The sequence below is a fragment of the Vulpes vulpes genome, chromosome 6 (genome assembly GCF_048418805.1).
Source record: "Vulpes vulpes isolate BD-2025 chromosome 6, VulVul3, whole genome shotgun sequence".
Lineage (NCBI taxonomy): Eukaryota > Metazoa > Chordata > Mammalia > Carnivora > Canidae > Vulpes > Vulpes vulpes.
The window spans coordinates 95,974,620-95,998,043 of record NC_132785.1 but is presented as its reverse complement, the minus strand read 5'-3'; the positions used below and the strand labels follow the sequence as shown (position 1 = coordinate 95,998,043).

At 39.6% G+C, this 23,424-nt stretch overlaps 1 protein-coding gene across 4 annotated transcripts in view; it reads left to right on the top strand.

Annotated features, from left to right (window-relative positions):
• RTN1 (reticulon 1) overlaps window positions 1-23,177 on the top strand; it is a 216,728-nt gene extending 193,551 nt beyond the window's left edge. For all 4 annotated transcript variants that reach the window (XM_072761673.1, XM_072761674.1, XM_072761672.1 and 1 more), the window contains 6 exons: window positions 13,647-13,854; window positions 16,530-16,668; window positions 18,089-18,158; window positions 18,681-18,727; window positions 18,813-18,871; window positions 22,367-23,177. In XM_072761673.1, coding sequence (XP_072617774.1) covers window positions 13,647-13,854; window positions 16,530-16,668; window positions 18,089-18,158; window positions 18,681-18,727; window positions 18,813-18,871; window positions 22,367-22,409 — 566 coding nt within the window. In that variant the 3' untranslated portion in view covers window positions 22,410-23,177. The remainder of the gene's footprint in view (window positions 1-13,646; window positions 13,855-16,529; window positions 16,669-18,088; window positions 18,159-18,680; window positions 18,728-18,812; window positions 18,872-22,366) is intronic.
• Window positions 23,178-23,424: the final 247 nt, after the last annotated feature.

The window sequence follows — 23,424 nt, the reverse complement described above, 5'->3', positions numbered from 1 at the left end:
ACTGATTTCCTTTTGTCAGATAGAACAAAGCCATTATCTTGAAAATTGACTAATAACTGGGTGGGTGGGTTATAGGCATGAAAGAGAAACAGTAAGAAGTAAATTATTCCTTTTTCTTTCCACTAAGGGAACTTTTCGTTTAAACAAAATCTATAATAAGATTTTTGTTTGGCATTTTCGATGTATCTTCTTTACTTTGGTTCCCTCATTATCATAAACAGCTGTTCTTAACACTAGCTACACATTAGTATCACCTGGGGAGCTTTTAAAAACATAAAGGATGCCTGGGCCCCACCCCTAGAGGTTCTGATTCAATTGGGTCAGGTATCAGTATTTTTTTAAAAAGATCCTCAAGTGAGTTTAACACAGAATCAGGGTTGAAGCCACTGGTGTGTAATGATTCTTAATGAGACCAGTCTGTAGCCCAGCAGAGCAGGGTCCGGTGGACAAATGATGAAGTGGGTGTGATCTAGGCAGCTTTGAATGCGGTGGCACGAGGCAGTGTAACATTGTTGAGAATGTCCTCCAGAAGGATTACAGGTGAAAGTTTTGCCTGGGGAAGAAAGGGGAATAAAGAAAGTGAAATTCAGGTTTTGTCCATATTATTAAACATCCCATGGAGAGACTGCAGCCCATTGACTATTTCATGAAGACTCTACCGGAAGTAATACAATTGTCATAAGAACTAGCACACATGCAAAAGAAACCTTATATTTACTTTATTAATATATAAGATTTCAGCTAGAGATAGGAGCATTTGAAGAGAGTCCACATTATACTAGTACAAAGAGTCTGTAATACATTATAGAACATTAATACACTAATGCATGCATTACAAAGATTCTACTTCCAGTTGAAAAAAAATGATACCAATATTGGTTAATAAACCAAAGCCCACCCAACTCAGTGAAAAAGCAGAATAAAACAGTAACCTGATAAAACACCTATATAGCTCGTAATGTTACAGATCACAATAATACTAATATTTTGGGAGCACTTTTGCTGAATGTTTTACTTGCATCATTGCATATAATCCTCACAAATCCTGTGATGTGTAAATTTTATTATCTCATTTTATAAGTGATAAGCTGAGGCCTCCACCAAGACACATGGCTAGAAATGCCAGGAGAGGCTAGATTCAAGCCTAGGCTGTCTGACCACAGAACCCCTCTCTTCTCACTGCTTTACCATCTGCCACAATGGTAGATCATGACTTTCTCATTTTTCTAAGAGTATGAATTATGTAGGTAATAGTGATTGTATTGGCTTAATAACCCCTCACATTTATGGAGTTTTTTATTTTGCCAAATGTCTTCTCACGGAGCTTTACAATTTACTCTTAGACATCATGAGGCTTAAAGAGGTTAAGTGATTTATCCAAGGTTTTTGATAAGTGGTGAACTGAGTAGTGAAAAGGTGCCTGCTTCAAATCCAGAACTCTTCCCACAACAGCACTACACATCTTTTACTCATGCTGAGTTATAGAGTGAACTTCCATTGACCTCTGCCGAGATATTTTTAACATAGTTTCTTCCTTTACAGATAGCACAATTTATGAGTGAGTGATCTTGATCAGCCTATGCCATTGTTGTCATCCTCACCATCATCATCAATTCATCATCCCCAATTCTCTGCAAATATTGGCTATGTCACAGTAGCTATCCTAAACTCTTGCTACATGTGTATTTAAGCTTTCATGAGATGATTATCTTACTCCAATTTAAAGAGGGGGAAACTGAATCTTTTTGAAGCAGAGGGGGCCAGGAATTTGCCTAGGACTTAACTGGGTCCCAAACATAAGGCAAAGTCTATGCTTTTAATGACTTTATCGTACTGCCTAAATCCAAATAGTATGGTAGCAGGGGAACAAAGCTTGAGCAAAAGCATTCATTCATACCATTCTATTTGAGCACCAAAGATAGATACCACTGTACTTGACAAATTTACCTGACAGGATGCTTGGTAGACTAGCTTGATGCTTGTCACGTATTTGGGGCCACTGGTCCACTCCCATTTAACTGTGTTGCAGCATTCTGTAGTTACAGCTTTCCCAGTGTGGAAAATATTAATGAAGGGCAAAACCGTTTCCGGAGAATATAACTTAAATATAACTTATTTCTGGTGTTTTACAAAATAGAATATTTTACACCAGTGCTCTGTGGAACAACTGTTTAAGGTGGTCCATTCTGAAAAGTGCTAGTTGTAAAACAGCCAACATCCCAGAATACACAGGAAAAAAATGTCTGTTTTAGTGGCAGAAATGGAAAGAAATGCTAGTATTATGAAGTTGGCATTTGGTAAAGATAATACTTATATAAAGGCAGGCCAATACAACCTTTTATCACACACCTTTTATTTGGATTCAATCTCATTAAAATACTGTACAAATATAACATAAGTATTACACTTGCAAACTCCCTCTCTGGAGATTCTAATGAGATCCAGTGGGGAAACTGGCTTAGCTGAGGATCTGGGTTTTTTGTTTTTGTTTTTTGGTTTTGTTTTTTTAGAGAAAGTGAGAGAGTACTTGAGCATGAGTCGGGAGGAGAGGTGTGGCGGGCAACGGGGAGCGGCAGAGGGAGAGAAAGAGAGAGAATCGTAAGCAGATACCATACTGAGCATGGAGCCCCAGTATGGGGCTCTATACTAGGACCCTGAGATCATGACCTGAGCCGAAATCAAGAATCAGGCACTTAACCAACTGAGCCACCCAGGTGCTCCTGGGACTTTTTTTTTTTTTTTTAATGAAAGAGAACTCTCATTATACAGATAATATACCAAATACAAGTAGTTATGACTCCATTGAAAAATGAAACTCTACTTTTTCACAATGCATGATTATTTTCAAGAGAAAATATTTTCCCTTTATAAGGGAAAATTCCAAAGTTTAGGGAGATAATAATGGCTTTATTCTTTTTCTAAAAGATACATACACATTATGTAAATTTCCATTTGTTCAGAGAGGTTCAAATGAAAGCCACAAATCGCCCAAAGTCCTACCACCTAGAGTTAATCAGCATTAATATTTGCTGAATATTGTCCATTATCTCCATGCCATGTAATGTGAGGCTAGAGGACTCCATTGGCAACAAAAACAGCTTTTATAAAACAAGATTGTATATGTCTCAAAAAGTATTTGAAGTAATTTAATGGAAACTGACATGAAACTGAAATTGCTGAACTTCAGATACGTTTCTCTACTGTATGAGCTATTCCTTCCTAAAATTAAGAAAAAGTCTATGATAAACATCAATAGATCAGGATAATTTTTTTACTTTCATGCTTTGGTTTTAGATTATACAAATGGACTCTCTGCAGGGTCTAAGTTTTTTTTCTTAAAGATCCATCATGGGTGAGAAAGATTGACAAAAATGATAATCTAAATCCACATCTTCAAATCTATGATTTTTCTTAGATTTCCATGAATTTTTATTTCATTTAAAAACCCAATAATATTCCTGGGGGATCCCTGAGTGGCTCAGCGGTTTGGCGCCTGCCTTTGGCCCAGGGCACGATCCCTGGAGTCCTGGGATTGAGTCCCGTGTTGGGCTCCCGGCATGGAGCCTGCTTCTCCCTCCTCCTGTGTCTCTGCCTCTCTCTCTCTCTCTCTCTCTCTCTTTCTCTGTGTGTGTGTGTGTGTGTCTATCATGGATAAAAATAAATAAATAAATCTTTAAAAAAAACCAATAATATTCCTGATACTATATTATTAAATCATTAGGATTATGATAGATCCCTATTGCATCCTAATGAAAAGGCCCTTCCTTCTTATTTTGAAAAGGTTTCTCTCTTTCCCTTTTTCTACCTCTCCCTCTCTCCTTTGCTTTCTCTCTCCCTTTCCCTGACCCCTCCTCTCCCATTTCCTCTTTATATTTGAAATTATATTTCTTATTCAATTCTCTTTCATCTCTAGGCTAGTTAATATATTTGGGAACAGAATCTGTGAAGTAATTGATGTATTTTAAATTACCTTATAGTAGAATTAAATGTTAAAATTCACTGAATCCAACAAACAAAAGTTAATGTAGGTGGATAACTTCCAGAATATCACCTCTCTTTTTGGAAATAATTAAATGTACATCACCACAAAATTTCCCATCCTTCTCAACCTGATCTCCTAAGGTGTGTACACATTTGGCCATGTATTAATATTTACATATTGTTACCTTTCCAGTTCTTATGAAAGTACACACAACCATTCAAAAAAATGATTGCCTTATAATTAAACTCAAAGTTTGAAAGCTAAGAATTTGACATTAATAATTCTTTGAAATCTTTTACCTAGATGACAATTAATAATTACACTAAAACCTTGGTCATTGTAAATGTATTTCAAATTTGTAGCATATATTTTTAAATAAGATCAGAAATTTGTGGGGCACCTGGGTTGCTCAGTTGATTGAGCATCTACCTCTTGATTTCAGCTCAGATCATGAGCTCAGAGTGGTGAGATCAAGCCTTGTGTAGAGCTTCACACTCGGCATGGAGTCTGCTTGAGATTCTCTCTCTCCCTCTCCCTCTCCCTCTGCCCCTCTCCCTGCTCATGCATGTTCCCTCTCCCTCTCCCTCTCTAGAAGAAATACATACATAAAATCTTTATAAAATAAAAAGAAATGTGTTAGGAGTTTTAGAACTTTGCAGTATAGAGTTCTATGTTTTCCAAATATGTTTAAGCTATATTTTTAAGTTCAATCTAAGTGAGGTTGCCTTATAATTCAAGCATTACTTACAAGCTCTTTGCCCAAACTGATGTTAATTTTGAAGATATGAAAAGTACAAATGCAACAAGTTTTAATTTTCAGACTTTATTACAGTTCTATCCATTAAGCAATTAACATGTCTTGCTTTCAAAAACATTTTACCAAACTGCAGACCCAATATAGTAGGTCAAGAAGGACATAATGATTTATTGAATTGAACAGGGTACAATGAGAGATCATTCCTTTTCCCTATCCTTTTAGATCAAGAAACATTTTATCATTGTGGTCTTGGTCAAAAAATTTTAAATATATCCAGTTACTATAAAGAAGCAATAGTCTGTCTACCTCCATGGTTCTTTTCTATTCCAATACGATGATGGATTTTAAGGTGTGGTCCAGACAGGATTTTGTGGCTAATTATGATGGACTACCACCAACCAAACCAAATGAACAGTTTTTTATTTTGATCAAGCCAGAAAGCTTAAAAAACAGAAATCACATAAGGAGATCCATTGTTTAATGCTTTGCACATCTTTATGTGTGTTTCCCTCAGCCACTATGTGCCTGAAGCCTATCTCTCTTTCCATATGGCCATCTCTACCTTAGATGCCAGTGCCCTGTGGAGACCCCTCCAAATGAGCCCACTTGCTAAAAGATTTAGCAGGAGCAGCTGGCCACACTGTCTTAGATACTGGGCCCTGCTGTTTCATTTCCTGGCCTGGTCCCCCCTTTCAAGGTGACCACTGGCCTAAGCCCCATTGCGTTAATTTCATAGCACAGAGAGAATGCAGTCCCCAGTGGTTAGAACTAGCATGTGGATTAAATGCTGTGCTCTTTTTCTGTCCATACAGAACACCAGGTGTAATGGATCTCCTCCTTCAAAATATCCACAGAATTACATAAACATCTAGAAATAAGAGTATTGGCATTTTTTCTTGACAGTCATATTGGCTGCATTCAGGTGGTGAGAAGGAAGGCCTGGAAAATGTATTGTAAATGTATTCATCTGAAGGTGAATCTTATTGCAGGGAATCACTGCAGATGTCTTACGAACAAAATTCCCTTCCAGCAGTCCCCCCCCCCCCGCCACCCCAGCCAAACCTGGGCTCAGGGCCCCTGAATTAACATTTAAAGTTTAAATTTATGTAGGAGATTGTTTCATGGCAAAGGAAACTCATGGAGTAGTTGACTAGGAGATGTCATCTTTGTGCATGTTTATAGTTTTGTTTTTTATTACATCGATTCCCATCATGTTTCTCCAGTTTGGTGGCAAAATGAGGGAAAATGAAGGTAGAGAAAGCTGCTACTGTTTCCTCTTGTTAACGTTTGTGTGGTGATATTTTGTTGGTCCCCTGAAAATCAGAGAAACTGGCCATCACTGCTTTGGATGCTGGGCTGTAAAGAACAGAGGTTTTTCAAGCCTCTCATTCTTTTCAGAAGTTAGTCAAGTATTGTAGTCAGTTAGTGGAAGCTTGCTGAAAAGTAAGCTAGAGTCAACAGCATATCATTTTTCAGCAATCTTTTTGATGAAACACTGGTGTTATATATAAAAACAGGATTTTCTCACTTGGCCTTTTATGAAGTAGCCTTCACTGGTCACATAGCAAGTGGTACAATGCTGCCTGAGATCTCTACTGGACCAAAATGAAATATAAATAAATACTTCTAGGAATATGGTGCAATAATGCAAATGATCATGCACAGTTTATTCCCATTTCGTATTATCTACCTGTACCACATTTTTGCCTTGTAATAAAATATGAATAATTGCACCGCTGTCTTTCAGTTCGTACATTTTTTCTGAATACTGCTCCACCGTTGGATCATATAATTGAATACATTTAAAATGATTTCCTAGGGCACCTAGGTGGCTCAGTGATTGTCTGCCTTTGGCTCAGGTTGTGATCCTAGTGTCCTGGGATCGAATCCCATATCGGGCTCCCCGTGGGGAGCCTGCTTCTCCCTCTGCCTGTGTGTCCCTGCCTCTCTGTTTGTGTCTCTCATGAAAAAAATAAATAAAATCTTTTTTAAAAATAAAATATTTTCCTAAACCAAAAAATTTTGGACAGCAGCAAAGGGCTTTCTGTCTAGAAATTTTACATAGCATTTCATTTCCAGTTAGCTATTAAATCAAACCTTGGATCACTTCTATTTTTCTTTACTGTCCTTGATTGGATTATGGAAATAAGGGTAGCAGTGATTTCTGCATTTGAAATCAGCATTCTTCAAGTCTGCCAAATCTGCCAGGTCAGCCTTGACTGTTAGTTCCAGGTGAGCCCCAGGCAGGCTCGCACCTGTGGTCTGGGTACTGTGATGAGATCACCAAACCCAGTCCATTTTTGCAATTTATAGGGCGCACTGATCTCTCATTTCAAAGCCAACGGGTTGTTCCTTGGTTTTTAGCAAAGTAACTTCAGTTTTTATAATTGGCAAAGCAGTAGTAATTTACCTGCCTTTGTGAGGATGCTTAGCGAGTATATATACTCAGGTGTCTAAGGTCTCATATGACTTTTCTGCATTAGAAGGATATTAAAGGAAGAGAAATCTGTCTATATTTTGTTGTACCCAAAGACTACTGGGGTTAATTTATTGCAGTTATGGAGTTACTTATATTTTTTTACTTGGGTTTTAAGGAAACTTTATTCAAATATCCATTTTTCTGGATAAGCTACTATAAAGCTTCCTACACAAGTTTACATCACTCTGAGCAAAATTAAAATGTGAAAAATCATCATTTACACAGCAGATTGGAACACAGAAATTCTTCTCTCTTCTCTGATCACACTTTACCACTTCCTACCCTTCCCACTGAATCATCGTGGGCCATTTGCTGTCACTCTGACCACACACAGCCATTGCCATTCTCCCAGCCCATGAGCTCCCAACAGTATTGGCTGCCTGTCATTCCCAGCCTGAGCCCAAGTTGTTCATTTTGACTCTGTCCTCTTGGATCTTCGACTCCTCTAACCGTGCTGCTTGTGCAAGTTCATGGCCCTGGCTCACTCAGCTCCTCTGTCTACTGCTTGGAAAGCCAAGCCCCTAACCCTATTGACTGGATCCACTAGAGATCCTTGACTTTAACGAAACCCTCCTTACTTTCTGGCAGCCCTTATATTGCTTCCTTTTTGACATACTGTATTTTTCTAGATCAGCACTGTCCAATAGAATTATAATGTGAGCCGCTAACTAGAAATCTTAAATTTTCTAGTAGCTTCCTCATTAAAAAGTAGTAAGAAAAAAAAAAAAAAGTAGTAAGAAACAGATGAAATTAATTTGATAATATATTTAATCCAACATATGCAGAGTATTAGCCTTTTAACAACAAAAATCAACATAAAGTTTTAATGAGGTACTCTACATCCCTTTTTTTGGGACTGATTCTGAAATCTGAGAAGTAGCTTACACTACAGCATATCTCATTTGGGACTAGTGCCCAGTAGTTACACCACTACTGTACTGAACAAGGCAGGTTCGGACCTTTCCTAATCTCTTAAAGCCCTACCCTTATCATCCTCAGTCTCAACAAGACCTCCTAACTCATTTTCCAGGATTTGAGTAAATCTACCTCAAGCCACTTCCAGCCACTTTAATTGTTCCTTTTCCAGCTCACCCATATGTTCCCAAAATGCCTCTCCCTCTTTACCCACTTTTTTCATATCCCTCCTTCATATTTTACCCCCCACCCAAAAAAACTATGACTAATCCCACCCTTTCTCCCTTCCTCTGAGACTTTGCTCCATCAAATCTCTCTCTTTCCAGGATCTTCACTCCTCCCTTTCCATTAATATCTCCAGGCTTTGCTTAACCTAAAGGTCTGCTTTTGCTGCTACTTGCCCAAACACTATTGTATTTGCCATCTTTTTTATTACTTAGAACTTCCCACCATTTATCCAACCCTTTGCAATATGGTCTCTGTCCTCACTACTGATAATATTCTCTGCCAAGTTAGAAATGACCTTTCAGCCTCCAAAGGTCCTTTCTCAGTTATCATTTCCCTTGTTATGTCTTCAGCATCCTTCACTGTAGTCTACTCCTCTGTACTGGGAGGTTTCCTTCTTCTTGACTGCTGTAACGTACATTGTTAGGGTCCCCACTCTGACACTCAGTTGGGACTCTTTTGATAAGCTCCTCTTACTCCTTTGAGTCTGAAACTATGGTTTCATCCTCAGTTGCATTTCTTAGTCTCTCCTTTCTTGGAGATTTCCTCCACTCTCATGGTCTCAATCATCCTTTCTCCTCAGAATATACCCCAGTGGAAATATTCAGCCCTCTTTACTAAATTTCAGTCTTGTATTTCCAATTTCCTACTGTACATATGCATCTCAATGTCACTAGGCTATGATATTACTGGCCATTTAACTCAGGGCTACTGGGACAAAGCCTGAAAAAAAAACCCAAATCATTTGATTTCTCAACTTTAAAAAATTTAGGAAGTATTATAATGGTCAGCTTCATGTCACCTGTAATCCCTATGTCAACACTGTCCTAGATTGTGTCAAAATGCTTTGATGTCATCATGTTAGAACCTGGAGGTTTAAAAGCAAGCGTTCAAGTTATCCTCAACAATCTCACCCTCCAGTTTCCTGTTTTTGTCAGGAAAACAGTGATACTAATCAGTCACCCAGCTTTGAAATGTTGCCTTCACCCTTAATTAGCTCTTCCTCTTTTCTCCCACGGCTAATTAGTCACCATTCTTGTTGACTAATCCTTCATAATATTTCCCTTTATCCACTCCATCTCCTTAACAAATTGTTCGCTACATTCACAAACCGTCCCACGTCCTCTTTCATCGATTCCGGCACTATCCCTTCCTTGAACTCAACTTTTGCCACCTCCAACAACACAAAACATATTGGCAGTGATTCAGCATTTTTAGAGTAAATGTCAGTCCTCCCAGCTAGATCTTAAGTTCCTTAAAAGCAGGAACAGAATTTTATGATCTCTTCATTCCTGGTTTTACTAAATGAATAGAAGACCAATAACCGTTTCCTGTTGATAATGGCTCATTTTCACTTAGAAACTTGCCCTTTAAACATCGAGCTCTGAAAGCAGATTTAAATAAATCAGGTTACCGAAATTAATTTTGCATGCTTTGGGGAACATTCAACCTATAACCACATATCTGAGAGAGGCAACTGTATTGTCTTGGAGGAAGCATCAAACTTAGAGTTTGATCTTGCTTCTCCCATTAACTAGTCAGTAGACAGATTTCTTAACTTTTAGCTTCTTCACCTGTTATATACCTATCCAATGGAGTTAATTGTGAAGTTTAAATGAGGTAATATCTGAAAGTGCTTTGAACATTTCAGAATCTATGTAAATAGATTACTGTATCACAAAGTACTCAGAATTAACTTCCCATTGATATTGTAAGATGAATCTTTTGATAACCTCTTCATTAGAAACCTCGGCAATCTTAACACATTGAGTGAAACACCTGTTGTGTAATGACTCACCAAACTAATGTTTAGTTGACCATCCACACTCTCTGCCCATAGTTTCTTCTCATGAAGCTCCTACCCAGTACGTGCCATTCTCAGGCGTTTGAACAGGCATCCAGAGGTTCAGAGGACTTTTCTAGAGGGCACACCATTTTTAACATGTGTTAAGGAACTTAAGTGGGGGTTCACTTGGTAGCAGCAAATTTTATGTTTTCTTTGCCTGAAAACTTCCCTCAGGGTCCCCCATGACCCTTCACATCATTTCAGATGTGGGTAAGCACTAAGGATTGCCCTCTTTAGCAAAAATCATGCTGTCTTATCATGTATTTGTTTCTAAATGCATCTGCCATGTGAATCTGTGGGTGTCATAAAGCAGATTACAACTTACTCGTGTGTGGCTTTTCTTTTTTCAAAAAAAAAAAAAAACCCAATTCATTGATTTTGATATCCGCAGAACCTAGCACAAAACCTGGTGCTTAAAAAAAGTTCTTGCTCAATAAATATTGAATAAATGAACAAAATGGGAAGGGGGAAGAGGCAACACTGCAGATAATGGTGATGTTTTAGTCTTTTTATTCTCCTACTGCCCCCCCTCCACCTTCCCCTACATGAAACAGAATAAATGCTAGGAGGCTCCAGTTTCCCAGGGGCCTTTAGCTGGTCTGGACTTAGGCGTAAGCTTACCTCAATTTGTTGCTCCAAATCCACTTAACCCCAGGGAGCACTGGGCTTCTGTGGAGATCCCTTCTGCTCCCACTTCTGTCACCTACGCTAAGAGGCCCAGTGGTTTCTTGTGTCGCATCTTCCAAAAGGTCCCTCTTGTCTGCCTGGAAAGGATTATTACCTTGGTGCTCTGTTCTCAGCAAACTCTTCTAAAACAAAAATCATTTGGTGAGCTCATTTATATTTTGTGGTTAACGATAAGCAAATCATTCATGCATTATCCCCTTCTCAGATCTTTGCAATAAAGAAAAAGATTTTTTAAAAAGGGTAAATATAAAGACAAAAAGGATTAATCTAAAGGACTGAAATTCTGGGGCACCTGGGTGGTTCAGATGGTTGAGCATCTGCCTTCAGCTTGAGCCCCATGTTGGGCTCCCTGCCTGGCGGGGAGTCTGCTTCTCTCTATGCCCCTCACTCTGCTTATGCTTTCTCTCCCTCTCTCTCTCAAATGAATACATTTTGTAAAAAGTAAAAAAAAATAAATAAAGAACTGAATTTCTAATAGCAGAATGTCAATCTGTGAGTGACTGGGGAAGGGAGAAGAGGCTTTATAGCAGTAGTGCTTTTCCTTTTGCCCCTGGAAACCTACTTGTAGAACCAGCCCACTCAAAAGAGAAAAAAATCTTTGTTTCACACCAAAACAATGCTTGTGATTCTCGCCTCTGCTTCCTATGCAAAAGTGTTGTAAGAGAAAAAGGACAAATTTTTGCCAAACAAAATGGCAGACTCCTACAATCTTGTGTGTTAATGTCATTGGTGGACCCGCTAGGTGAGGAGTAGGTGGGGATGGATGAGAGATCAGCTCCAAAGTAAATTATCTCTCCAGCTTCAGATTTCTGAGGTATCCTCAGCCTGTTTTAAGAGAGCCCTCACCCCACTCCTTAAGTCCCTGATTTACTCTCCAGCCAGCCTGAGGTCCGCAATACTCCTTATATCCCCTCTATAGCATTAGAGGCTTGTCACAGCCTATGTGATCTTTTCAATACTGTTCCTTCAGCTAGTTAACATACCTGTGTATGATGGGAGCAGCCCTCTGCTCTCTTCAATCTGGTCACCTTCGTTTTCCTCTGAGCAGATGACTAGTATCTAATTCTGTAAACCAGATGCCTCCAGGTACACTGCACATGAAGCTGGCAGTGTAAGCAACTGCCATTTTAATTTGGTTGTAAGATGGGAAATTTGTCTTATTTTCTTTCTGAAAATGTACTGATGTAACATTTTATAAAGACCATTTGTGGGCAGCCCCAGTGGCCCAGCGGTTTAGCGCCGCCTTGAGCTCAGGGTGTGATCCTGAAGACCTGGGATCGAGTCCTGCGTCGGGCTCCCTGCATGGAGCCTGCTTCTCCCTCTGCCTGTGTCTTTGCCTCTCTCTCTCTCTCTCTCTCTCCTTCTCTCTCTCTCTCTGTCTCTTATGAATAAATAAATAAAAATCTTTTAAAAAAAAGACCATTTGTTGCAACAACATGGATGGACGTTGAGGCCATTATGCTAAATGAAATAAGTCAGACAGAGAAAGACAAATATGGTATGATCTAAAATAGCTGAATTTGTAGAAACAGGAGAATGGTGGTTCCTGGGGTTAGAGGGTGGGGGAACTGGGGAGATGCTTTTGGTCAAAGGGTACAAACTTGCAAAATAAATTCTGGAGACTTAATGCAGCATAGTGATTATGGCCAACAATATCGTATTATAAACTTCAAAGTTGCTAAGAGACTTGATCCTAAATGTCCTCACCACAAAAGAAATGATAATTATGTGCTATGACAAATTTAATGCTCTGGTGGCAATCATATTACAATATATAAATATATCCAATCAACATGTCATGCACCTTAAACTTACACCATGTTATATGTCAATTATATCTTAATTTAAAAAACACTTGTGACTTGCCTCACTGGAGAATGAATTTGCCTACATTCTTCAGCAAGACTTCTATGCCTTTTTCATACTCTGGTGGCTGGAATATTGAAAATACTGACATTTTGTATCATATTTGTTCTTTTGAACTTAATTTTTTAATTTCTAAGTGAAAGAGGGAAATAACTAAATGAGAAATACAATACAGATTTTAAAGCTGAATTCCAGATTTTTTAAGTCACAAAATGTGAGCAAATAGATTATGCTGTACAAGAGGGTTTAATCCAAATGGCAGCTCCAGGGATTTGTGAGACAGCTACTAATTTTTCAGTTTTGCTTGTTTTGAAGGTGGGCCATATCTTTACTCAGAAACCTTTAGCTTTGGCTAGGTCTCTGGACCCACTGCCATGCTTCTGAAGGTACCACTTCTCCAGAACCTCTGCTTCCATCATAGCTGTCCCTTTTCAGCAGTGGGAACCTTTGTATGACTGAGGTACACACCTCTAGGCCACCACTGAGGACATGAAGTTTGTCAGCAGGGCATCAAGATGCACACAATCCATGCCATCCAAAGGAACAGAACCCGTACTTCTGGGTCCTCTGCACTTTCAGTTTTGTTTCAAAGTCACAGATGGTATAGCCCAGCGAGACACACTCACAGAGGTATAGTCTCTGGAGATTCAACAGCCTTATCTGTGAATTTATGAACTACCCTCAGGGATGGAAAAAGTCCTCTAAAACAAAATACAATGACAGTAAGTGCCCTGGCCAAAGCCCTATGTCTACTCACTTGTGTTTGAGACTCCAGAGGCCAGGTGAGGACCTGTAGTGACCACGGCTTTGGGATGAGCCCCGTGGCAGCCCCCAGCAGCACTGCCCATGTTAAGAGTGTGTGTATGTGGGTTTTGTCTCCTCCCCACAGCTATTGACCTGCTCTACTGGCGGGACATCAAGCAGACTGGGATCGTGTTCGGGAGCTTCCTGCTGCTGCTCTTCTCCCTGACCCAGTTCAGCGTCGTGAGCGTCGTGGCCTACCTGGCCCTGGCCGCACTCTCGGCCACCATCAGTTTCCGCATCTACAAGTCTGTTTTACAAGCGGTGCAGAAAACCGACGAGGGCCACCCTTTCAAGTGAGTGTCCCAGCCAGACCAGCCCTTGCCCAGCCTCTCTCAAAACTCCTTCCCTTTGACTCCGGTTCAGCTCCTGGGCATTTGTGTGATGTGTCTCTGGGAACTGACCCCTCAGAGTCTCTCAAATGCCCTTTTATTAGCTGATATTGCTGGTGAATTTCTAAACCAAGCTCAGTTATGCCTATTGTAACACTTAGTGCTGTATTGAGTTTTTACATTTTCATTGCTACTAGCAAATTAATATGCATATTTAACATAAATGTATATTATTAATATTTTATATTTAATTACCACTGGTAATCATAATCCATCATATGTGTATAGTGTTTTATAATTTAAGGAGAGGTCAACATTTAATCCTCCCAACCCTGGAAGAAGGCAGAGCAGTGTAATCCCTCTTTATAGGTGGGAAAAATTGAGACTCTGAGAAGTAAAGTGACTTGCCCAAGGTCACATGACTACTAACTGGCACAGAGTCAGGACTAGGGTGTTTGGATTTTTATTTCTATGGTCTCTGGAAGCTTAATACTGAAGGGCCAACTTTCTGAGGGGTGCAAAGTTTATGAATAGTCTTATAATGTACCCTTCTCTGCATTTTTATACTGGGAAGTCTGACTAAAATGAAGATTGAAGAGGAATGTTTTGTTTTTTATTTTATTTAAATTCAGTTAATTAACATATAGTGTATTATTAGTTTCAGAGGTAGGGTTTAGTGATTCATCAGTTGTGAGGAGAGAATTTTTTTTTTTAAGGCTATATACTGAGGCAGCCCAGGTGGCTCAGCGGTTTAGTGCTGCCTTCAGCCCAGGGTGTGATCCTGGAGACTTGGGATCGAGTCCCACATCAGGCTCCCTGCATGGAACCTGCTTCCCCCTCTGCCTGTGTCTCTGCCTCTCTCTGTATGTCTCTCTGTGTCCCTAGTGAATAAATGAATAAAATCTTTTTTAAAAAAAAAAGGCTATATACTAAGAAGGTGAAACGGGGCAGAGGGAGGTAATAGCACTGCCAGCTGCATGCCACCCAACTCCACCCCAATTATCTCCCAACTCTGGCATTTCAGCACTGGCAATCAGAATTACCCTCTCCTTTGGGGCTGGCACCAGAGTGCAAGCTGAGGTATCCTCCGTTCCTATAATGGAGGGACAGTTCTGAGTCCTTGATGGGCATTGTAGATGCTGCTGCAGATGGCTTCTGGGCCAGACCCAGTCATTCGCCAGGATGCCTCTGCATCCTCCGTGGCTCACCCTCACCCATGAGCTTATGAAGGCCTAGGGCACCAGGCTCTTAAAAGGGGAAAAGATGCCTGTGTTACAGGGACTTATTGACAGAAGGGGAAAACACTGTGTACCAGACCTCCCTTCCCAGACTCTGTTCCTGGCCTCGGTGTTAAACTGTTACAGTCCGAGGATTCTTGCCCTCGGGATGTAGTCAGCCTTCTTCTAATGCAGAATTAGTGGGTCTTCTAGGCTATAACTTGGCTGGACAAGTTCCCACCCCAAAGGCGAGAGAAGCAGGGAAGCAGAGTGTCTTCATACCGGGCTTATTCCTGCCTATTTCAGGGGCCCCAGCCTGTGACCAGGGTTCACATGTTCAGAGTCCTGCTCTGCCCCAGCCTCTACCTTCAGCCATCCAAGGAAAGCTGGTGTCTTCCACGTTCTTGGCCTCCAAGACTGTCACATTCAATTAGCTCAATTACTTTATCTTCCTGTAGGAGACAAATTTAAAATAAAAAACTCTCCTTTGGCTGAGTTGTCTTTATTGGTAAAAGGAATATCTGACTCAGACTATATTTTGGATCAAAACTTATTATCTAGACAAATCAACATTTTTCTATTTTTTTTCTAAAGAGTAGGAAAGCCGTAAGACTTCAGTGTAATCTCCAAAATCCAAACCAAATGCTACTTTGCTTTTTTTGGTCTCAGTTCACAGAGTTAGGTAACACTGTAAGAACTCTAGAAATATCCTCTAGGTACACAACGTGGTGCTGTCTTAAAACAGAAGAGAGAGAGGGAAGGAGGAAGGAAGGATGCACCCATGGTGGGCAGCGTGGCCAAACGAGAGGATGGACTATTTGAGGAGCCTGGTTTATATACCCATAATCACATGTCACATTTTGAACAAATGAAAAATGTAGTCACTAAAAATATTGCTCTTAGTAGAAACAGTGAGCTTTTGAATATGGCCTAGGTCACTGGAGTTTTCAGGGCTCTCTACATAAAACCTGGAAGTATTTTCCCAAATTTTCGGCAATGAACAATGATTGGCAGCTAGGATTTTCAGGTACCTCAGTTACTTAAAAAGATAATACATCTCCATGCAGCCAACAAGAAATGAAGACTTTCACAACTACCTAGTGGGCCAGTGATGTAGGGAGGATACATCAAATGAGCTGATTTTAGACTGACTTTTCTCTGGCTGTGGCCAATTGCTCTGTATTATCAGCTCACCCATAATGCTATCTTGGGGACAGAGAAATAGTCATAGCATACCACTAACAGCCATAATTCCCAGGTTCCCCATTGTCCTGGCAGTGGGTGTGTATGGTGCCCTACAGCCCCCTGGCTGGTATAAAGCCCCCAGAGTTGACCCGGTGGTTGTCAGAGCGGGAGAAAGAAAACTAAGCTGTTTGGAGATTACCTCTGATGGGGCTTTCTGTGGGGATGGTTTATTGGCAGGACCTACTTGGAGCTCGAGATCACGCTTTCTCAGGAGCAGATCCAGAAGTACACGGACTGCCTGCAGTTCTATGTGAACAATACACTGAAGGAACTGAGGAGGCTCTTCCTTGTCCAGGACCTGGTGGATTCCTTAAAAGTATGATTGCTTACGCCGTTCACTTGGCAGTCTTGAGTTTCATTTTCCCCAAAGGTATACTGTAAACCACCACAAAATGGTGAATAAGAAGCAATTGCTGGTTACATTCAAGAATGAGAAAACCTCCAGCTGTATAGTCCCGAGCGCTCATCCAGTCCAATCCCCTCATTTTACACCTGCCAAAACTATGGCTCAGAGAGGCTAAGACATTTGCCTGAGATTGCCCAGTGAGTCACTGGCCAAGTTGGGATCAAACAGAGGGTCACACAGCTTCTAATTCTGTATTTTTACAACATGCTAGGTTGTTTATCCTTACCATTTTCAATTCCTCAGCCAATTTCCTAAAATTAATTTTAAAAAAATTCTAGTTTGGGGAATGTGAAAAACATATATGCTTTCTTTGTTAAACACTGGCCTCTGCTAACAGTGAGCTGTCCATGTATCCTTATGTGATGTGGGCTGTGAGACTGAGCCTCCGAAGCAGAAGACCTTGGGCCCCTGGGTGCTACTCCTGGCACTCTCATTGAACTTACCAGGTTTTTTTGAACAAGCAGCTTTTCCCATCAGGCAGTGTATGTATAAGACTGAAGTCAGTCAGTCATGGTACGGCAGGGCCGGAGTGAAGTTGTTATGTGTTCCCAGGATGCTTTGTACATACTGGGCAGGGGTCTTTTAGCAGGGACTCCCAGCAAGTGTCTGAGGAGGGGCAGAAGCAAAAGTGCCTAACATGGCTTTGACCCTCAAGATGCTTTCCTGGAATAACATCTTTCCAGGTAATGACAAAAGAGAGACTCAGGGAGATTGTAATTACCTACCCAAGGACTTTTGAAGTGATGTTTCTATTTGTAGAATAATAATGGGCTAGAGCAGAGGTCAGCAGTCCTTATTTGCAAAGGGCCACATGGCAAATACTTTAGGCTTCACATGCCTAAATCTCTGTCCCAGCTACTTAGCTTGCCATCGTAGTAGGAAAGCAACCAAACACAATGCATAAATGAATGACTGTGGCTGTGTGCCAGTAAAACTCTATTTACAAACACTGAAAATTGCATTTCATATCATTTTTACATGTCACAAAATGTTATTCTTGCTTTGATTTTATTTGACCATTTAAAGATATAAAATTCATGCTTAACTCATGCGCCCATAGAACACAGGCCAAGGGCCATAGTTTGCTGATCCCTACCTTGTTATTTCATTGGATCCTTCAAATCTTATAACAAAGAGATCCAAAGGGCTCTCAGAGAAGTAAAGATTAGATCCTCTTTCAGTAATTCTGTGATGAGCTTTACATGTTTACATTTCCTACTGAAACCACGGAGTATTTTCCCTCAAATTTTAATCTAAAAAAGTCAATGAAATAAGACTCTCATCTGTCACAAATGACTTTAGAAGCTCTGATAATCATTTTGTTGTTTAGTTTGCAGTCCTGATGTGGCTCCTGACTTACGTTGGCGCTCTCTTCAATGGGCTGACCCTGCTGCTCATGGGTAAGGACAGATGAGTACATTATGTCTTTCTTCACACGCTCTGTGAACATAAAGCTTCTTAGGCTATTAGCCGTGAGTTTGTTGTCATAGATTCCTAGGAACAGACACCACATAGTACAGGGCATTTTCCTGACCATCACAGTTCAACTAAAGAGTATAATATATATTACACATTAATAATGAATTTCTTAGTCTGAAGCATTTTTTTTTTCTCTTTAAGCACGACTCATTTTATTTCGTTTCCAATCAGTGTCTGTCTGCAATAGGCAGTTATAGACAAAAACTCATTTTCATCATGGGAGGGTATAGTCCATCCTCATTCCAGGAATCATAGCTTAATATCTGTAAGATACTCGGCATCCCTTTATTTTCCTTTTGGACTGCCCTGCCGTCTTTTAGCTAAACTGCTAGCTACAATAAAATAATGCTATAAATCACATAATTGCATAAAAACGTATCTAAAAGCTTATTCTCACTCTTAACTCTCGGAATTTTAATACTGTGTTTGCTTTTTCATCCCAGCTGTGGTTTCAATGTTTACTCTACCTGTAGTGTATGTTAAGCACCAGGTAAGTCCTGTGTGATGTCCAATATTCATCTTAAATTTTGACCTTGTGACCTTTGGATTTGCTCATGATTTCTTACTCTTCGTAGGCACAGATTGACCAATATCTGGGACTTGTGAGGACTCACATAAATGCTGTTGTGGCGAAGTAAGTTACAAGTGCAATTCCTAAAAAGGAGAGACTGTCTTAGGCAGGCATTTGTGTGGATTCGATAGGGGTAATAAAAGGATAATAAAATAGTAACTTCATTTATGATCACTCACTTATTTGAGTCTTGTATGCACTCCTTTCCCAATCATATTACTTCAGAAAATAGGTATACATTTTAAAACTCTCAATTAAATAAAACTTTAAGTGGTTTACTTTGGGTATCGTGATGCATGAGCATTAATGAATAAATAACATTAAGCTCTGGGGACTAGCTCATGTCCAAGAACAAAATGGGCTTGAAGGAAATAAGGAAGCCTAATTCAGAAAACTAAAATTAATTTATAACAGTTTAATTGAAATAAAAACAAGCAAGTTAACATTTTCAACAATAAATACCACTGATTTTATAAACCATTGAAATTGTTTATACAACTTGAAAAATTTTTTAAATCTGTAACAGCTGTTATGATTCTATTACATCATTTTGACTCAACAAGTGTGTGTTTATTGACTTACTTAATTAACACCATTGCTTTTTAAACCTGAGTCTTCAATAGACTCTACTTTATGGTCATTTTATATATCAGGAGATAAAAATTCCAGTTGTAAGTAGCCACAGCTAACATAGACATTAATCTTAGTTTTCCATAACTCTTAAGTTAGTGTTTGTAAGTATCTCTTCAACTAAAAATGATAGTTTTTATTTACGTTGTCATTTTATTAACAATTTTGTTTTCATCAAAAGCTGACCTAGGCTCCAACCAGAAATACATTTTCCACAGAAGGCCTAGACTTTATGAACACAAACTCCCTCTCATAATCTTAGACTCATGTGGCTGGACCCAGGTGGTGGTCAGAAGAGAGGGGTGGCATTTTAGCCAAATACATCTAAAACAAAACAAACAAATAAAACAACCACTTTAAAGTTCTACTGGTATCTTATTTGCATATTATCAGTTCTGATTCTCTCCTAAAGTATATAAAAATTTTTGGTTTTTACTGTGTACTGTTCATATTCTTCCTCTTAAATTCATGGTGAACTTGGATCTAGATCTGATCTACAACATACTTCAAAATGCCGAAATTATCACCTTGGACCCAAATGCAGCTAATACCTCCATGAAAATCCACATATTGAAGATAAAGTATTCATTATTTTGTATGGAGAAGTATCAGCATGGTATAGTATGAAAGTTGGTGGTGCTAAGACTGGGGAACGTGTTAAAGACCCTAGTTCCCAGGTTCTTAAAACAGACATGTAAAATTAGAATTTCTAGGATTGGGGACCTGGAATCTACTCTTTAAGGAAGTCCCCAGGTGATTTTTTGGCAATGAAAGCTGTGTTTTAGGGAACTATAGCAACACCAGAGCAGGAGAACACCAAAATACCAGAACAGGAGCTTAGAAACTAGAAGATAGAAATCCTAGTCCCAAGTTGTCCAATACTTAGTTTGGGGATCTCGAGCAAATCATATCTATTAATTTTATTTCATTGATTGGTCAGTTGGTCCCAAAAAAAGACATCCCTGTGATGTCCCAGGTACTGCATGTAATAGGCACAGAGGGTATAAAGATGAATGAGATGGTCCCCACCCTAGTTCAGCTCTCAGCCTCTTTTCTTTACAGAACTGTAAAGAAATAAGTATGGGACAGTATAAGAACTACAGTGTAGTTGTATAAAATGTTAAGGTCAGGGAGATAAATAACTGTTCCTACCTAGAGAGATAATGGAAATGACATTAAATCCTCATTAAAATGAAGGCCTTTTGTTTTAGTTCAGGCTGCTATAGCATAGTACCATAGACCAGGTGGCTTATAAACAACACAAATTTATTTCTGACAGTTCTGGAGGCTGGAAGTCCAGGATCAGAGTGCCAACATGGTCATGGTCAGGGCTGTCTTCCAGGTTATAGACTTCTCGCTGTGTCCTCACATGGTAGAAATGGAAGGGAGCTCTCTGAGGTGTCTTTTACAGGATACTAATCCTATTCATGAAGGCTCCCTCATGACCTAATAACTTCTGAAAGGCCTCACTTCCTAATACCAACACAGTGGGGGTTAAGTTTCAACAAATGAATTTGGAACGGGAGGACACAAACTTTGGGTCTAGAGCGGCGCTGGAGGATGAGTGACCATTCATCATGTGAGTGATGAGGGGAAAGACATTGCAGGAAGAAGAAATAATATAAGCAGAGGCAGAAGCATGAAAGTGTAGGTCAGGTAGGAAACAATGAGTCAACCAGTATGTCTAAAACTTAAATGAGTAGAAGGATCAACTGGGAAGAGTCTAGAGAGAAAGGCTGAGGTCAAGTGTTGAATGCTCTAAGGCATGACTCTGACCCAATGGGAAATGGCCAGCCCCTGATATTTTAAGCCCGGGTGATGTAATCAGAGCTGTGTTTTATATAGAACACTATGACAATCTAATGGGAGGAGAATTGAACAGGAGAGTGGAGACCTGGCAGTCAGAATGGCTAGGAGGCTATCATAGTTCACCAAAAGTGATAAGGGTCTAGGCCTACTAAAGTGAAGAAAAAGGAGAGAAGACAAAGAACATACAGTGTATGTACATACATGTACAATGCAATCGTTAAATTAAAATTGGGAACCAAGGCTGTGAAAAGGAATAGAAAGAAAATGTACCCATGAGAACTACTCTGGTTTCTGTAACTGAGCTTTATTCGGATTTGGCTCTGAGTGTCTTGGTAGCTAGAACAAAAAGATAAACCAGGTTAAGTTGCATAGATCTTATTATCAGAGAGGAGGGAACCAAGAAGTTCTTTGAGAGAACCTGTTTTGGCTGACACTAAATTTTGAAGGAAATTTCTTGGTAGAATCTTACCTCTAAAACTCCTACGCCTATGAAATTCTGACTCCATGTTAGAATAATCCCCAGCAGAACTCACATCATTTTGCTAAATAGTTAAGAACATGATCTTTGGAATCAGGCTAGTTTGAGTCCATTTCTGGCATCTTTAGCTATAGGAGTTCACCATAAATGTTATTTGACTCTGTGAACCTGTTTCTTTATTTGCACATTGGGAATGTTAATACTTAACAATTACGGTTTCTGGGGATTGAACGAGATAAGGTCTGTAAAGTACTCTGACTTGGATATGAGACACACTCAATAAATATTGGGCATCCTCCTCCTCCTTATTGTCCTGTTATTGCCTGGAGATCTGTTGAAGAGGAGTGTGACAGAAAGTCCTAGACTAGGTCTGGAGATCTCAGTGCCACTATGAACTCTGTGCAGAGTAGATGGATGGAGCCTGTCCTGCTCATTTCTGGGTCTCAGTTCGATATGCAGAAATGTGTCTCTATTGCTGCATAGAAATGTGTTCATAGACACTCCTACTTTACTATTGTAGCTTTTATAATATGAAGCTATTTGGTCAGCTAGCTCGTTAAAGCAACAACACATAATGAAGTCACAGAATGATTTCATTAACAACACTTGTGGCTTACTGTTTTTTGATATTGTCTTTTTAGGATTCAGGCTAAAATCCCAGGCGCTAAAAGGCATGCTGAGTAAATCGATGTCCCAGCGGGGATTGGACACAAACCAGAATGTCTGGAGTGGTAACAGCTCTTCTTACATGTTACTGCAAATTGATTGTTTCTCCCCCCAATACCGTAATCTTAGAGACAAACTTTAAAACAGCTGTTTTTAGGCTGTTCCTGTACTCTTAGGATATTTGAGTCACTTGTGTCAAGCACTAAAGTATAGAGAAAAGTGTATTAGATGTGGTTTTAATTTTGTGTTGCTAAAAAAAAGTGCATGATGGTGAGAGCCCAACTTATTTTCTCTTCTTCGGTGTTCTCCTCCTCCTCTCTGCAATGCTTCTGTAGCTTCTAATGTCCCCTGTGGCTAGGCCTTTCCCGCCGAGTGCACCAATGCCGTAGTGGAAATCGCTTATATGTCCTTGGGTTGCTGGTTGGATTCATCTTTAATAACAATATATAGAAATGTAGACTGATGTTTTAGTGTTTTTCCAACACACAACATAAAACTAAAAACAGTCGACCGTACTTCTGGTAATCAGTTTTGTATAACTTAAAATAATTAAATAAATGAATAACCCCTCCCCCTCAAAAAAAAACAAACATGCAGTACTTTTGTTGTGTGGGACTGACAGGCTGATTCACATGTATGGTAAAAAAAAAAAGTACCAGCATGTTAACTTTATTACAATTTGTATTACTTTCTCTGTAGTTCCTAATGGACTTAATTATGGACTCTGGATATTTGCACTTATGTACTTGATACTGAATGCATAAATAAATGTTACTAAATGTAAAACCTTCTCCTTCTCTTCTTGTGGTATTACCAGAAAATGCAAAAATTCTAAGAGACATTCTTCCCAGGACAGGCTAGGAAGCCTGAGACCAAGAACTCACTTTGTTTTTGTTTTTTGTATATTTTTTTATTGGAGTTCGATTTGCCAACATACAGTATAACACCCAGTGCTCATCCCATCAAGTGCCCCCGTCAGTGCCCATCACCCAGTCACCCCATTCCTCTGCCCACCTCCCCTTCCACTACCCCT